Below are 18356 nucleotides of genomic sequence, written 5' to 3' on the forward strand. Positions count from 1 at the left end.
AACTGCTTCAGGACTGGATAGGATCAGTGTTCTCTCACTGATTTTAATTTGAATATCTTCAAAAAGAATTCTGTCTTCAAAATTCATTTCTCAGCAGTACATGAAAAAATGCGCACTACAGTCTATAAGACTTGTGGTGAGCACAATGGGTATGGAGTTCATTTAATAAAAAACTGATATTGTACATTTTTTATATTTCTTGCTACAATATATTTGTTCTGGAAAAATGAAATAAATCATGTCCAGAAGCAATTTGAAGTTTGACTAAGAAATAATACAGAGTAGTACTTCATTTAAAACATCCACCAAGCAGTGAGTAAGTGTCGTGTAAAATAAGCTTCCAGACAAAAGTGGTATATCAAAGAAAGCTTCTCAATCCAAGATAGACTGCAAGAGCCCAAAGACTTAAATGAAACTATAAATTTAAACACTAAACTCATGTCTCTAAAATTCAGAGATTAAATCGCTGTCTACACTATAGATCACACAATGTTTAACACTCTTTTCTTAAATTTAAACATGATTTATGCCACCACTATAATAGCAGACCACTTACACCTGGTCTACACTGGCTTGTTAAAAAGAGCAAAAAAAGCGACACTATTATATTGATATGGTCAGCCTACATCTCCATGCTTTGATCAGCCACAATTTAAAGGAAAGGAAGAGAATTTCAGCTTGCACAGTGAACTGTGCAACTTCTCACAGAGCTGTTCAATGAATTATGCTCATATGAATAGGTTGCTTGTCTCCAACAAATTCAGCTCCCATTTCCTAAAGGGGAAAGTAATTTCACTCAAAGTGCAGGGGAAAGAACGGATTCCTTACTGCATATTCGCTAGCCATCTTTCTTCCCAACATGAACAATAACAGCATATGCGATAAGAGAAGAAAGCTAAACTGAAGAGTTATGTTCTTTTGATCCAACTTTTCCTTTGCTAAGGATTAATTTGACAGTTTTTTTAAAAGTTATTTTTACCATTAAAATTAAGATTCTGAAGCTCTTCATTTTTGTAAATTATATTCCTACAGCATATGTTCAGAATCTATTTTAGAGAAATTGTCAGCAATCCACAGAAAACAGGAATAAGTGCCTCCTATATCAAGAGCTACATTTAGAAACTTTCCTTTAGAGGGGCCCACAAATTAAAAAATAAACACTTTTGATGGTCTACAAGCATATAAATAGTAACTCAGAATAAGAAAGGGACAGGTCTAAAAAAGCATCAGTCTCCATGGTTTGGGAAGCACTTGACAAATTTTTTTTCATAAGTGCCATGAAACAATTAGTTCTCTTTAAAAATCTTGTACTGTAAGGAACAGTATTAAGAATAAAGTTTCATAATCAAGGAAGGTAGTTAGAGGACTTTTTCTAAGATTCTAACTTAACATTTGATTGTGACAGTGGCTTGCTGGTTCAAACCTCAATATATGATAAAAGCTCCATCATTTATGAAGTCCATAACCATTTAGTGCTTTAAAATATAAAAAGACAAGTTAATAGGGACTTGGACTGAGAGCAAATTGAAAGGATTTTCAGGAGCAATCCACTATATCAATGAAATAGCATTAAAAACATAGGCTACTGCACTATCAATATATAAAATCACAAGGTTTCAGACTACCAGTAGTCTAGGGATGATAGAAAGATGCTCTTGATACAGGACAAAAATACCCATTTGATATCAATATAGTGCCCAAACTTTTCAAATAAGCGCATACGTTCAAGGACATTATTTTTCTCTTTTAAAACAGTGATGAGGTGCTTAGAAATGTTGATGACTGAGACCATATACTAAGTGGGATAGAGGCAGAAACTATGCAATACGAGAGAAAGGGGAGGTCAAAGAAATATTAAGCTATGCTCAGCCATCACTACAAGACAAAAAGAAAATGTATTTTTATATGTTAAAACTATAAACAATCTGCAACATCTATAATTTAGATATGTTAGTGATTAAGAGTAGAAATTTCAGCATAATAATTTTTTTAATGTCTAAGAGGTATGTATTCTAGTTATTCATTTGTGAAATGCATTTTTTTCCTTTTCTACAACTTGGATAAAATAGCTTTGCATATCCTTGCCATGGGGCAAAAAAAAATGTACACGGGTATTATGGCTGGTAAGTGTTCGTGATAATCCTTAAAGGTTACTATCCAACAAAATGAAGATTTCTCATTTCCATAATATGTGCAATTTGTCATCCAGTCACAGGTAACTGAGTTTAGCGATCTGATGATGAACTAACCCGTTGGATCTGCTAAATGTCAAATAATATTCAATCCAAGAAAAACCATGCCCAACTGCTGATGAATGGTAATCCTGTGATTATTATGGTAAGTAAATATTGATTACTGTTGGAAGGTCTCATAAAATAAAAGTGATCAAAAAACGACTCACTAGAATTTTACACTTTAACACTTAGTATTTTGTTTGTTTTCAATAAACAGTCAACAAAGCAACAATTGTTTCATATGCTCATAAACTACTTCTGATATATTAACTTCAATGTGTGCCTACTTTAAGTAACATTAAAAAGGTTTGTTTTGGTTTTTTGTTTTCTTTCAATGCCATCTTGATGAAATAAATTCTGTTTACAAGATTTTTTTATAGCTATAAACCATGGCAAATGTGTCTTGGGGCCTAAAATACAAGATGGTTATTTTCTTTTAACATCTTTAACAAAAGTTCTGGGAACCTCATCATTTACATGTAATATATGTCGTCAAATTACCTCAAGAACAGTTCAAAATGCTTCACCAAAGCTTTTAGATTTTTGTCAGAAAAGCACATCTTCCCTAGTATCTCTGGAAGTTTAACTGTAAATAAACAGAGAAAAACAAAACTTAGTCTACAATTTAAACAATTGAATTGCTTTTGCCCAATATTTGATTTAATACTCACAGAACTATGAAGAACATAAAAATCTTTCCCCTAGCAGCTTCTCTTCTCTCTAGAAAGTATTTATAATCACCACCACTGAACCTTTAATGTCCATTAGAAATATGAGGAAGTTAATAGTGTTACTTCTGTTTCTCAACATGCACTGGAAATTATATATATTAATAATTAACTGCTGCAGAGCTAGCAAAGTGAGTTCAGAACTCTTTGGCTTCAGCACACAGATTTTAAATGCTGTCATAAAGAGCAATTTTTTAAAAATGTATTTAAAATCTAATGCATTTTCTTCAAAATATTTTACTGCAACTAGACAACGGTGTTAAAAAGACAAAAAAATATATTTTACAATGGTGATAGAAATGTAGCCGTGTTAGTCTGGTGTAGCTGAAACAAAAAACAGGACTATGTAGCACTTTAAAGTATAACAAGATGGTTTATTAGGTGATGAGCTTTCGTGGGCCAGATCCACTTCCTCAGATGAAATAGTGGAAGAAAATTGTCACAACCATATATACCAAAGGATACAATTAAAAAAATGAACACCTATGAAAAGGACAAATCAAATTTCAGAACAGAAGGGAGATTTGGGGTGGGGGGGGGGAGGAGTAAATGTCTGTGAGCTAATGATATTAGAGGTGATAACTGGGGAAGCTTTATTCAAACTCAGGTGTAAAGTGTCAAATTTAAGCATGAATGACAGTTCAGAGGATTCTCTTTCAAGGGTAGTCTTAAAAGGCCTTTGAAGCAGGATGCAGGTAATCAAGTCGTTGAGACAATGTCCTTTCTGGTTGAAATGGCAAGGAACTGTTTTTTCTTTGTGATCCTGTCTAATATCTATTTTGTGGGCATTGATCCTTTGGCGAAGTGTCTGAGACGTTTGTCCAATGTATATTAGCTCACAGACATTTACCTTCCCTCTGGCCCCCTTCTGTTCTGAAATTTGATTTGTCCTTTTCATAGGTGTTCATTTTTTTAATTGTATCCTTTGGTATATATGGTTGTGACAATTTTCTTCCACTATTTCATCTGAGGAAGTGGGTCTGGCCCACGAAAGCTCAGCATCTAATAAACCATCATGTTAGTCTTTAAAGTGCTACATAGTCCGGGTTTTTTTTTCTTATTTTACAATGGTGTGATACCAGTGTAAGGCATACCATATTTTTCTTAAATGGCTTCCTTGTAAATGCACATCAAACTTAAGAGTTTTAAATTATAAACCAAATGTACTTGATAGTAGGAAGTCTGAGGCCACTCTTCTAAGAAAGTTCAAGCAGGAATGTGAACCATCAATTTAGATGTACAACATACACAGTGTAGTAATAAAACAAGGATTATGTCTTACCAAACATCCGCAACAAATGCTGAGATCCATAGATGTACGAGGGAGGGGGTGGGTGATCACTTTGGGGATAGTTCTCTGGCATGAGTTTCCAAGATAACACCTAAATACAACAGAACAGTATAACCTATAGCCTGATTTAATTCACAAAGAGATCTAGATTAGAAGATAATCAGATTTCAATTTTTTTACATTTCTCCTTTTGTTAACTATGAAGTTTAAAATGCTGTTTTAACACAATTAGGAGCTTCACTATACACACTACAATACTGTGTTAAACTCTTAGTCCATACCCCCGAAAAAAAAAATCTCCTGACTGCTTGTCAATTAATCTATCCAACCAATGACAGCACAATGTGCATATTTTTATGTAACTAGCGCTACAGAATAGGGACGTAAAATCCCATTTAATTGGCTAGCCAGTTAAAGAATATGTTTACCCAGTTAATCGATTAAAGGGGATGGACAAATGGGGAGGCAGCCCACCGCTGGACTGATACACCCTCTTGACCCCACAGGAGGGGCGGAACAAAAGCTCCAATTTAACCAGCCACATTAATTTCTCAAAGTATTTTTCTTAAAGGTTTTACTGTGTGTATACACACATACACTTCAAGGTGACATCAATTTTTAAAGTAAATTTTCAACAGACAAAAAACCAACCTAGCCAAAGAACAGAAAAGACATCTTCAGGATGATGGGTGGACTGGAAAGCAAATTTATAAACCAATATATAATGAAGCTACTTTTTGTGAATTATAGAAATGCTACTGTCCTGCTCTACTAAAAAACATTGAATTTTACAGGACCTTAAGTTTTTACACATAAATCTAACATCAGTGTATGGCACCAATTATGTTGACCTTTCAGCCTAGATGTTACCTCATTCAATTCGTTGTTTCTTCTACCTTCAAAGCCAGCAAATACTGCACTACCTTCTTTACTAGGAGTCAGAGTGATAGGTGATGACGACCCACTATGGACTGGTGTTTCTTCAAAAAGTAAATAGATAAATGCTTTACACAAAGATCCATTAAATGTGGTGTTTATTTCATTCTGCTAAAGAGGGCAATTTCATATGCAGCTATTAAAACAGAATCAAAGCCTTTGGCTAAAACCTTTAAACTTAAGCATAGGAACAAATAATAATATCCAAAGCACCTGTCACATCAAATCTGCCTCACAAAAAACAAGAAAAAGCACCATTGTCCCTTCAGATCTGAACAGCATCATCAGTAAAATCTGCAGTTTTTGTATAAAGTTATCAAGAGGTAGGCCAAATGGGGGAAGATAGGTTTAAGTAAGAGGAGGCCATGGCTGGTCCAATCCTCCACAGCCATCCCATTGGCTTTTCAGCCTTCAGACCTGAAACACCCTTGCAACATTTTAAAAGATGCTCTATGCTAGAAAAACAAATGTCTTTGTAAAACTGATATTGGAGAGTTATGAAAGCCATAACTGTCTGGACCCAGTGCGAGTCGGGACTACTTCAGTCCCAGCTTGTGCCAGGTCCCAGACCTACCCCTGCTGCAGCTCTGCAGTTTCAATGTAGTAGGAGCCTTATCAACTAACTGTGTACTCGATACAAATTGTATCGAGTACACAATTTGTCATTTACTCGCTACTTAGACTGAACATATACAAGAACTCTGAAGATTAGTCTTTTCAATTTTTTTAACCACATTTTTTTGTATTCTGAAAAACTATTACTATGTGATCCTGTTCCCTGATTTTGCTTTGGGACAGACATCAACATGGAATCCATTTTTAGTGTAATTTTTCCAGATGATCAAATCTCACTTAAAGGTTTGAATTAAATGAATTAACAAAATCAGAACATGCTTGTGGACAACACGAATGGTACAATTTGTGCAGACGAGTTAAAAAGAGCTGATCTTGTGAGTGCCACTCAACCATCAGAAAGCTCAACTGAAAACATTAGGCCTGATTTTCAGAGCTGCTGTTCATCATGTGAAAGTCAGGCAACCGGTTTTTAATTCAACCACTTCAGACAAATCCTTTTAAAACTTTTCTTCTGGAGTGAAACTGGCCCCAAATGCCCATGTGCTCAGTGCACAACCATCTGTGGCTGCCTGTGACATGCCCAGACCCTCAGAGCACCTAACCCTACAGCCAGCCAGCAGAAACGTCAAAACAATGGGCAGGTATTGGTCTGCAATGCTTCTTCCCCCAAATTCTCAGCAGATTTTGGCTAGTTTGAGAACACTAGGTCTCAAGTAGGGATGTAAAAACCCATTTAATTGGTCAACCAGTTGAACATTATATTTATCAGGTTAACTGATTAAAGGGGTAGTTAGCTGGTGGGTGGGAGCTCCTCCAGCCCCTACTCATTAACTGGAACCAGTAAACCTCACCTATTAAGGATGAGGCTTAATGGTTAACCATTCACATATGTAGTCCCGAGGGCTCCCACACACATCAGTGAGATGAGCATTTACCTGGGACGGCCTACAAGAAAAGCAAGACATCTATCAAGTTTCATGAGCTATGAGATCACCTCTACTAGTGCAAGTGTGAAGTAGGGATGTGAATGTTTAACCAGTTAAGGTTAACCAGTGGGGGCTGGATCAATTCCCCACCTACCTGCAAGTAGGGGGGACACTCTGGCTGGGCTGTTGCAAGCCCTGCCTACAAGCAGGGGAGCTGCTCCAGCCCAGCCCAGCCCACTAGCGGGCAGGGAAAGGGAAGCCACTCCAGCTGGACTGGAGCCCCCAACCCCATTAATCAGTTAACCAATTAAACAAAAATTGTAACAGGTTAACCAATTAAATGGGATTTTATATCCCTAGTGTGAACAAATAAAAAACATTTGTTGCTCACACAGAGGCATAAAATGAGGCATGCCTACTATTTGTTTAGAAGTCATGCAGAATTTAGAAGAAGTTTTTTGTTAAAAAGGACAAAAGGAATTCGTGACCACGATAGAGAAGTTTAAAAAGATTTTCTTCTAACTCATTTTACAGTTCCTATTTCTGACCAGAAAGCTTAATGGATATATATATAAAAAATACATTTTTTAAGGGAAGATGGGAGGGAGAACCATAATGCAGGATCCTTCCATGGATGCTGCATAATATGTGGGAAACATACGTTTCACAACAATAACTGTTCTGTGAATAAAGCAATTATATTGGGAAGAGTACATATAATTCATCACATTGAAACAACTTTCTAACAAGTACGTCAGTGGTTCTTTGCCCCTCAACTAAATAAATGGAACATCCTAGCCAGCTCTTTTCCCTTCATTCCCTAAAAAAATTCTCTCTTTACACCCACAAAATGTTGCTGTATCTCCTTTTCTCTGCCATGTGTCACAGCCGCATCCTGTGGGTGGCAGCGGGCCAGTTACTATTCAGGGTCCTCTCATTTAGTTAGTTCCCCCTTTACCACAATCTCACCTGTCCACTACTAGTCCTACCTACTTCCAAGTCTTTCCAGATTCTCATGAAAACTATCCTCTGTCCAGTTTCCATTACTTCATAAAACTCTTCCTCCTAATCCAGTAGCTACAGATTTCCCCTTTGTAAACAAAAAAATTAGAGGCAAGAGGTTGCTCTGACAATAAGGAACCATTTAAGTTGTTCCATGGCCCAAAAAGATGATTTGATCCATAGTAATATTATAAAACTACAACCTACTCTTTTCCAGATGCAAAAACAGTTTAGGCATTGAAGCAGGTGTATCAAGATGCCGTCTTTTAGGTTGTGGGGATGCACTACTTTCTGACAACCTGTCACAGTTCGATGTATGACGTGTAGAACGCCTCAGAGACTGTAATGCTTCAGGCTCAGCTTTTCGCCTCTTTGGTGTTGCTGGCTCCCCTGTTGTAGGCTGACTGTCTGTGGATTGAGGAGTTGGTGGATTCAACAGAGGTGGGCTTGGGGATAGCTCCTCCTGGTTTCTAGGAAATGAAGAGAAAAATCTCATAACAACGAGAACAGATTTCCAGATTTTTTTTAAATCCATCTTCATGGATCTAGCTAAATAATTATCCAAATCAGAGCTAAAGCCTCCTTTCTAAAACTTCTTGTATTCCTCATAGATCTCTCTATATAGTTAAGAAAACTTTTCCTGCAGGACGACAGAGTCAAGTCAGCCCCTCACCCTGCATCTCCAGGAGCCCTGACCACATGATAGCTCTGTGAAATGGGGAGGAGATGGTGGCTCCATCTCTACATGCCCCTGGACCAGCATCCACCTGCCTCTGGGCCCCACCCCCAGCCTGCCCGGCCCATGTGCGTACCGCACAGTTTAGCTCTGTGCAGGCCCAGGCTCAGGAGCGCTCTCCAGGCAGGTCTTGCACTGTGGCCGCTTCCCCAGCTCTCCAAAGCGGCTTCTCTGCGCTGCAGGCTCCCTGGGCTTGCCATAGAGCAAAGCTGCCCCAACAGGCCCATACGGGAAGGCTGGACTGGGGGCGGGCTGGGATTGCTGCTGAGCTGGTTGGGGCTGTGCTGCCCGGTCTGGTGGTGCTCCTGGGGCGGGAGGAGTGTGCAACTCAACAAATTCATGGGAGGGACAGGGTGTGTGTAGGGAGAGAGGAAAGGGGACAGGGTGTATGTGAGGATGGTCAGTGTGGCAAGGAGGGATTGGTGGGGTTAAGGGGGATATAGGAATGGAGGCAGGGGGATGGGTAGTGGGAGAGGGGTAAGGAGAGGGGTTAGGGAAGGATGAGGGTGTAGGAATGGAGGAAGAAGGTGGGGGTAGGGATAGGCTGTGTGGAGTGAACAGGGGAAGCAGTTACAGAGGATGGTGAGTGCAGGAATGGAGGCAGGGTAATCAAATTGAAGTATCAGCTGCAGAAGGGGGGAGCCCTGCCTGATGGGGACATGGGGCTGGCCTGGCCTCGGCCCTACCCCAGCCCTGCCCAATGGCCAGAGGGGGTGGGGGATATGCCAGGACTGCCACACCTTGACCTGGCCCTCCTCTGTGGCCAGGGGAGAGCATCTTATCCCTAGAGGTTGCTTACCTCTAGAGGCAGAATGCTTGGCAAGCATAGCGAGCAGAGGGCACTCTAGTAAGCATTTACTGTTCAAATGCTGAAGCACCTTACAGCAACTAAACAGAAATGTAAATCTTAATCTGTTCTGAAGATTTCAGTTTTCTTCTATATCACTTAGTTCTACCCTAATGTCTTTCCAAGATTAAAAGTCTCAGAGGGGTAGTCATGTTAGTCTGTAACTTTAAAAAACAAGTAGTCCAAGACTGAAGATCATGTAATCTGCAGAAGTGGGTTTTGCCCACAAAAGCTCATGCGTACCAAAAGACTATTAGTTGTTTTCTAAGGTTAAGTTAATCTTCTGTTTGCAATAAAAATTCCAAACCAGGACAAAAAACTCCATCAAAACAAGTCTTAGAAGAAAGAGTTCAAGACTTTATAAAAACCAATTTTGAAACACAAAAATCAACATATTAGAATTATCACCCTCTTTAAAATTGTGTTCCAGTGCTCAACAAAATAAAGTGTTTGTTGCCTCATGAGAGCAGACACACAAATCATAATTTATTCAACGTACCTATTAGTATTTGCTGCATTTTCTTTGATTGGAAGAAAGAATTTGGATGAAGTCACCTTCTTGAACTGTGCTTGCTCATAGGGATACAGCAAGATCAATGGAAGAATGAAGTCAAAGGTTATCCTTAGTCCATCCACCATTTCTTTACATAACTCTACACTACAGAAAAGATTGAAAAAGAGGGAGAGGAGGATTTGATTCTAGGTTATGAAGTCCAAAGTTGCACGTTAAGATTTCCTGATGTAATTATAGGAAAACATCTTTAAAAACAGACCACAGAGATAGTCAAGCAGTATCCATGCCCAAATTCAATGTTTTGTTACAGAGGTAAAAAGCGATACCTGAATTTTAAAGTTTAAAACTAACAACTGTTGTTAAGTTAAAATACAAACTAAATTCAGTTAGCATTTCCTAAAACAAAGCAATGAGGAGTAATGGTAGTTCGAATTAGGAGCTTTAATTTGAACTACCTAGCTAGTGCCACGTGTAGCCGCGGGCAGGGAGTTCGAACTACCGGGCATTTAAAAATGGCAGCGCCCGGGAACATGCAAATAAAGCCCGGGATATTTTAATCCCGGGCTTCATTTGCAAGTTCGAATGACTACATTAGCCACCCTAGTTTGAACTAGGGTGGCTAGTGTAGACATACCCTAAGCTATATAGTATGGTGTTTGTTATTATAAAACCCCACCATGTTAAAAAAAAAAAAATCACTGATTTTTACCTCAACTTTTAGATTTTCTTCCTAAGCAAAGAGACAGAGTTTAGAGGAGTTATAGCATGGATTCCCAAACTGGGGGGCATGAAGAAATTTCGGGGGGGGGGGGGGGCTTGCGAGGCAACCTAGCCTCCCCCGTTCCCCCATCAAGTTTTGCTGCTCCAATCAGTTCCTTTTTTTTGCTCAACAAGTTTTGCTGCTATTTTGGGGGGTGGGGAAAGAGGCGAGGGTTTTTCAAAAATCAAAAAGGGGGGCCCCTAAGCAGAAAGGGTCATATGCTTTAATCACAAAAAGGCATCAATAGACATGCTGAAAAGTTTGGGAACCACTGAGTTATAGAATCATGTTGACTGACTGTCAGGGAAAATTAAATTTAAGTGATTTACTTTAGTATGTTAGAAGTTCTCATAAAAGTTAAATCAGAAGAGGAAAGGATTTTTTCCAGACCTGGGTTTTCTTATACAATGTCATGAATAAACATGACACTTTACATGCACTGAAGACAACAATATAACTGCTGCAATGAAGTTATAAGCTAACACCCCAATCCTGCAAGATTTATATGCTTAACATGGCACATTTTGAACATTCCAATTATTAGGGCTTAAATTGGGAGGACAGATGGTCCTGAGGCGAAGAGCATCTTAATGCACTAACCCTAGTGAGAATAAACTAGGTTCAAAGGGGGAATCTGACAAAAATGTACAAGTATAAAAGAATCTTAATAAAGAGATTCTGGGGGAATATGGACAACTAAGAAAGGTCACAAAAGCAGCTAGAGGGAAATCAGTGACAGAATCTGCTCAGCATCTCATCTGAGTAGAGAGAAATGCAAATAGTATGGGAAGTAAACAGCAAGAACTGAAAGTACAGTCCCTAAGTCACAACTGATCGTAACTAGAAGAGTTACCCAATGTTGCCCAGGTCGTTCAGTACAGGGGGCTGGTAATGTGGGATGTGAAAGAATGAGGGTTGGGAGATGAGGAGTGGCAGACTAGGTAGAGATAAAAGGGTTAAAAAGAATAGTGACATCACAGTGGGGCTTACTACAGACCACCAAATCAGGAAGAGGAGGTGAGGGAGGCATTTCTGGAACAATAGAAGAACTATTGATAGTATTGTGGAACTTCAATTCTAGCAAAACATTTCCATTAAGTTTCTAAAATGTACTGGCGATGACTTTTTGTTCCAGAAACTGAAGGAAGTAACCAAGGGGGCACCCATTTTAGACTTGATTTTGACCAACAGGGAGACGTCAATAGTCAATGTGAAGATGGAAGGCAATCTGGATGACAGTAACCATGAAATGACAGATTTTGTGAATCTAAGGAAAGAAAGAAGCAGACTAAAAAAGAAGACTAAAAAGAAAGCTGACTGTTAAGGTCCCATGAAAAGAAAATCCAAAGGGGGGGGGGGCAAAGAGTTCAGAATAGCTGGCAGTTTCTCAAGGAGACTATATTAAAGGCACAACTGCAAACTATTCTGATGTAAAGATCAGACAAGAAAAATGGTAAGAGGCCTATACAGCTCCATTCAGAGCCCCTTAATGACCTGAAAATTAAAAAAGAATCTTACAAGTGGAAGTGTGTACAGAATACTATGGAGAATACAAAAGAATGGCACAAGCATGTAGGAATAAAATCAAAAGTGATAAGACATCTAATGAGTTACACTTAGCAAAGGACCTAAAATACAATAAAAGGTTAAATACATTAAGAGCAAAAGAAAGATGAAGTCTACAAGTCATGTGCACAAAGTGTAGGGAGGTTTGTCTGCCCTCTGTGCTCTCCAGCCAGAGTGAGGAATGCAAGAAACTGGATTTAAGTAATGCTGCATGAAGAAATGCATCCGCATTTTGATCCCATATAATTTAAGTGTCCCATTAAATCTCCCTAAGAATAGAGAAATGCATTAATGAAATTAGATCAGAGTTTTCAAACTTAATTTCACTTGTAACCCTGGTCTGCCAAAAAGAGTTACATGAGCCCTGGAAGGCAGACTAAAGACCAAGTCTCTTCACCCTGGGCGGGGAGGAAGGAGAAACTAAGTCCTGCTCCCCTTGAGTTAAGCGATCCCTCCCCCCCCCCGTCCCCAGACATAGAGCCCCCCTCCCTCTCATGCCTACCCCTGGCCAGACCTCCCCACCCCCTGCCCACTTCTGTACCCTCCCCTCCCAGCCAGAACCTCCCTCCCGCACCTCTTTCCTGGCCAGACCCCACTATTGAACCCTCTCTCCTAGCCAGCAGACCTTCACATCCACAGTCCACTCCTGTACTCATTTTGTCATCATGTGTAGCTGACTGGTGGTCTGTGGAAAAGTGTGTAATGCATGGGGTGGACCACAGGCCAAACATTTTGAGAACCACTGCACTAGTTTAAATTCATTAAAAATTACATGAAGTTCTCTATTCCAGTGGTCTCTAACCTTTTTAAGCACAAGATCACTTTTTGAAATTAAGTCAGTCCAAGATCTACCTCAAACCCAAATACTCCTGCTCTGCCCGTTTCGCCAAGGCCCCACCCTGTGAAGATGGGGTACACGGGGAGGGGGGTCAGAGTGACATCAATGCCCCCCTGCCTCTGTCTCCCCTAGTCTGCACAACAAGCAGGAGGCTCCCAGGGGACAGCTCTGAGCAGGAGCAGGAGCAGGGCACTGTGGGGAGGGGATAGCCTCCCAGCCAAACCAGTAAAGATCACCTGTCAGAGGCTCCAAGATCTACCAGTAGATCCCAATCTACTGGCTGGTGACTACTGCTCTATTCCCATTTCTGATGTCTCATAATAAGCACTGATTTGGGAAACTATACTGCAAACATAACCAATATTGTTATCCTATCAAAATAGTGACTGATCTATCATGGTACAAACTGAGACATGGCAAGAAATTAAACAATTATGAACTGCTGAAATGGCATAGTACACAACTAAATAAAATCTATTTTCTTTTAAAGGATTAACAACTCCATTCCAATATTAAGCTGAAATAGGACAGCCAATCTATGAACACTGCTACTTTAAGAGGTGTTATCCCCTAAGCAGAAAGGATCATATGCTTTAATCACAAAAAGGCATGAATAGACAGTTTTATCACTATACACACGTATCTTCACTGAATAGTGATGCTTCAGATCAAGAGCATTTGGCAGCCTAATCATACAAGAAAATGACTTGCCTGTAACTGGTGGCCTATAAAGCTATTTTGTAATACACCTGCACTTTTGGAATTCGTGCGCCTATAAACTGACAAGAGGTCAACTCATGGACCTCTAAGTTTAACTTTACTAGGCAGGGGGGGGTCTCTTGCACCAGCCCTTGGAATGGAAAAGAAGTTTTTTAGTGCTCAAGATTCCTGTCATGAAAGGCTGAAAATGCCGCATATATACAGAAATTTTTAAGAGTGACTAAAACCCTGATAAGAAGCCTCAGTTTGTGAAAGAAGGGCAGGGTGATCATTTATCATAATGCAAGTGTAAAATAAATACAAAATTACAGAATTAGTTTAAATTCAGTTAAGGAAATATATGTTGTAAAAAAGGCTCTAACTAGCAAGTAGAAGATCGACCTAAAAGCAATAAGGCCAAAAGGAATGAACTAGAGAGGATGTTGATTCAAACAATAATAAGGTAAGGTGAAATCTCTAAGAAGAGGGCCTCTGAACAAAAGGGGTGACTGCAGATGGTTTAAAGAAGAAAGACTCTGTCAAAAAAAGGAACCAGGATGGAGCTTACCATCCCACATACTACTATGACTAAAAAGTAAAGCCCTATATTAATCCAGATGCAACAAAAAAGCAACAGGTCACTACCAAGAGAGGTGTTGAGGAGAAAGATTATGAATCTTGTTTGGATTAAAACTGGAAGTAAACGTGTGAACTGTCTCAAAGTGTTAGGGGGCTAAAATAGTAATGACTATGACTTTTTTTATACTCATCAACCAACAAGAGTTAAAAATTTGAGGGTTCTTTGTTAGACCCTACCTCAGTGGTCCCCAACCATTAGAGGTTGCCGGGCACCAGGGGGCGAGGCCATTCGCCCGCCGGGCGCCAGGGGGTGGGGACACTTATGCTCCCGGGGCCGGGGCCCCCCCATAGCCACGCGCCAGGGCCGGAGCTCTCTCCCCCCCCCACCAAGCGCCGCGCGCCCGGGGCCGGCGCTCCCCCCCCCCCCCGCCAAGCGCCGCGCGCCCGGGGCCCCCCCCCCCCCCGCCGCGCGCCCGGCGCGGCCCCCCCGCGCGCCCCCCCCCCCCCAAGCACCGCGCGCCCAGAGCACGGGTGGCCAATCCGCGGCGTTCCCGGGAACGGCGCTCACCATGCACCATGTGCCCGCGGGCACCGTGTTGGGGACCACGGCCCTATCTGACCATACTGGAGAACAATGAGTGAGTCTCCCTTACATTTGGCATGTGAGTAAATATAACGATTACATGCTTCTCAATATTTTGTTGCTGTACTGAAGTGACGCCCAGTTTTGCAATCCACAAGCCGCTCTTTAAGGTTTCTCCTATGTCTATTTGCAGCACATTAAAACGCTTTATGATGTAATTCACAGCAAATCAGAATGCCTTTACTACACAATTAACCAACTGTAGTTGAGAAAATAATACTTGATCAGTCATTTTACTGTGAGAATCATATACAGGCAGTCCCCGGGCTACGTACAAGATAGGGACTGTAGTTTTGTTCTTAAGTTGAATTTGTATGTAAGTCGGAACTGGCTTCCAGATTCAGCCGCTGCTGAAACTGACCAGCGGCTGACTACAGGAAGGCCGAGGCAGAGTTGCTCTGCCCTGGGCTGCCTGGAATCAGGCGCTGATCAGTTTCAACAGCAGCTGAATCTGGACGTCTAGGACAGAGCAGCTGGGGCGCTACCAGGTAGGTTCCCCACAGGGGCGGGGCAGCGGGGACCAACCGGGCAGCACCCCAGCTGCTCTGCCCCAGGTGTCCCCAAGTCAGCCGCTGCTGAAATTGATCAGCGGCTGATTCCAGGCAGCCCAGGGCAGAGCAACTCTGCCTCGGCCTTCCTGTAGTCAGCCGCTGATCAGTTTAAGCAGCAGCGGACTTGGGGACACCTGGGGAAGAGCAGCTGGGGTGCTTCCCGGTTGGTCCAGTAGCGCCGAGGAGCGGCGCTGCAGGACCAACCCAGAGCCCCAGCTGCTCTACCCCAGGCAAGAAAAGCCTGGTCTGCTGGGGGGCGCACTAGCTGCGCCCCCCAGCAGACCAGAGAAACCCCGACGGCGGGACCGCGGATATGTGCCGCAGTCCCGCCCGCATCCTCCCAGGCTTTGCTCCGTGTCTCCCTGGTCTGCTGGAGGGTCTCCAGGAAGACGAGGAGCAAAGCCGCGGAGGGGCTTGGGAAGCGGGACAGCCCAGGCGCTTCTGGGCTGTCCCGCTGCCGGCTTCCCCCGAGGCTTTGCAAAGCCGCGGAGGGGCTGGGGCAGCGGGCAGCCCAGGCGCGCCTGGGCTGCCCCAGCCCCTCCGCGGCCATGCAAAGCCTCGGGGGAAGCCGGCAGCGGGACAGCCCAGGCGCGCCTGGGCTGCCCCGCTGCCCGAGCCCCTCCGCGGCTTTGCTCCGCGTCTTCCTGGTCTGCAGACCAGGGAGACGCGGAGCAGCTTTTCTTGCCCCAGAGTACACAGGCGGCGGGACCGCGAGGTCCCGCAGTCCGTGTCCTCCGGGGCAAGAAAAGCCCCATTCGTAACTGTGGATCCGACATAAGTCGGATCCGCGTAAGTCGGGGACTGCCTGTATAATAAATAAAGCAATGAATTCATATTGTTGTGACTCTTTTGGGTAATGGTGATCACTAATTTCGCTCCTAAATCGCTGAGGTATAAGTACCACTGCAGTATTGGGCGGAATAACTGCTCATTCTTTGCACCGTTAGATACTTTTAGAGCAATTGTATGAAGTACCATTTGGCCTTTGGACTTAAAGAAATTTATGAATACATCAGTATTGAGTTAATATCCCTGTATTATTACTATCAATTCCAACATTAACTCTCTGGATAATAGTAATTTTCTCCTCTCTCAAGTTTTCTTGATACTGGTGTGTTGACTTTCACATTGGAGTATGAGTCACCATCTATGGATGGCCACAAAAGAATACATCATCTAAAATCTAGGCTTGAAATTCAAACCTCAACACCTAAACAAATGGCAAACATTACTTACTTCTTCTCTGGTGGGACATAATGAAGGTTCATGTTGACATGTGAAGTCATTTGATGGTGCCGAGATCTTTCATTGGCTGAGAATGCTGCATTAATGGCAAAATGCTTCACATACGACTCCAAGATAGTTATTATATTTCTCTGACAAGGCAATTTCACTAGCTGAAAAGGTAATTTGGTGACAGTCAAATAATGCAGTTATGGATTTAAGCAATAACCCACATTACCATGCCTAATTAATTAATCTCTACTCAGCAAAACTTTATACGTATATTTCAAAGTTGTTCCTTAAATTATAGCTGAATCATTTATCTGTCTAGTTTTAAGGATATCCCCTATAGTCTTCAAGAAAACTTTTTTTTTTTTGCGCTACATAAGCAAGTTAGCTAAAATAATGGAAATCACCACATGCAAGTGTGACTTGATAGCCTTCAGGTATTTTTTCTTATCTTCTCCCTCATGTAATTAATCATACCCGTTTCCTCCTGTTAATGTAATAACAGTCTTCTTCAAGCTTTTTTTTCAAGACTTCAGGAATTTCTATGCTTATTGCTCTTTCTTCCATGTCCCTTTTAGTGTGAATCTCTTGTTCTTCTTTCTGCAACAGCCGAAAACAGTGTAAGAAAAAAATAAAAGTGTCATTGATTACTGCAAGAGGTAAAACTCCATCAAATATTAACATTTATAAGAAACAGGAATTGACTCTTAACTACATGTAGGCTAAAATACATATAACAGTATAGTGAGTGAATGTAGATGGACAGTACACATAATATAGTTCCTAACCAATAATATCTGCAATTTATTTAAAAGTTCTGCTTTAAAAATTCACTTATTTTTTACTGGTTTGCCTATCTGCTTTTTCCTCTTTCATGTTAAATTTGCTTATTATTAAAATCATCAATTGGGGCTGGTTTTCCATTTGTTTATATCTAATTTCACTTTCAATTGATCTCTATTGCAGTGCTTAGATTATAAACAACTCAGGTGCACCTGATTCCACTGAAGTTTTTATACAGCAGAAATACTTTTACTAGTCTTAGATTCTTAAAAATAGGTCTAAATGTTAGTCTAATATAAAAGTCAGCAGTCTCTCTTTAAAGAAACGGTGTATATAAGCCATTAAAATACTGATGGCATTAAGATCTGCTTCCCCTGAAGAGACTAGTAACATTTTATACTAACTATAAATCTGGGTAGTGCTGTTCCCTGGCAAAACTCGAGTGGGAATAAAATGAGAGGAACAAGTCGAAGGTAACACATTTTGGATTGAGACTAATGCCATCTAAGGGAGTACAAAAGTTATATGGTTTTGAATAACTCAACCACAATAACTTTATTAAATACAACCAGAAATCATAAATTTTAGTCATGGCCCTATGACTACATGCTGCATGGCTTTGAGCAAATTAATTCATTTATCCTGTTTTAATTTTTCCAGTGCTTGAAACAAGTAAAGTATTAAGCATTATTAAAATTAAGGGAGCTCATAGGAATATACCATTTCTGTCCTCTCTTCAATGTCACTTTCTTCACTTTTTATTTCTTCATCTGTTCCTTCATCACTGTCGTCAGAAGAAGAACTACTTATAGCTGTTTGAGAGAGAAAAGAGTTATATTTGATATCTCACAAATTTATTCTGCATATTACATTGGACACAGTTTCATATCCAACAAATTTTTACTTTAACATTT

At 41.0% G+C, this 18356-nt stretch overlaps 1 protein-coding gene across 2 annotated transcripts in view; it reads right to left on the reverse strand.

Moving 5' to 3' along the window:
- The window catches only part of MSL3 (MSL complex subunit 3), a 35863-nt gene that overhangs the window by 8909 nt on the left and 8598 nt on the right, over window positions 1–18356 (reverse strand). For both annotated transcript variants that reach the window (XM_075914874.2, XM_006122843.3), the window contains exons 5-12: window positions 18163–18254; window positions 17137–17259; window positions 16663–16823; window positions 9776–9934; window positions 7901–8163; window positions 5124–5233; window positions 4245–4344; window positions 2736–2820 (exon numbers count right to left, since the gene is read on the reverse strand). In XM_075914874.2, coding sequence (XP_075770989.2) covers window positions 2736–2820; window positions 4245–4344; window positions 5124–5233; window positions 7901–8163; window positions 9776–9934; window positions 16663–16823; window positions 17137–17259; window positions 18163–18254 — 1093 coding nt within the window. The remainder of the gene's footprint in view (window positions 1–2735; window positions 2821–4244; window positions 4345–5123; window positions 5234–7900; window positions 8164–9775; window positions 9935–16662; window positions 16824–17136; window positions 17260–18162; window positions 18255–18356) is intronic.

The sequence above is a fragment of the Pelodiscus sinensis genome, chromosome 1 (assembly GCF_052426305.1).
Source record: "Pelodiscus sinensis isolate ZL-2025 chromosome 1, ASM5242630v1, whole genome shotgun sequence".
NCBI classification, from domain to species: Eukaryota; Metazoa; Chordata; order Testudines; family Trionychidae; genus Pelodiscus; species Pelodiscus sinensis.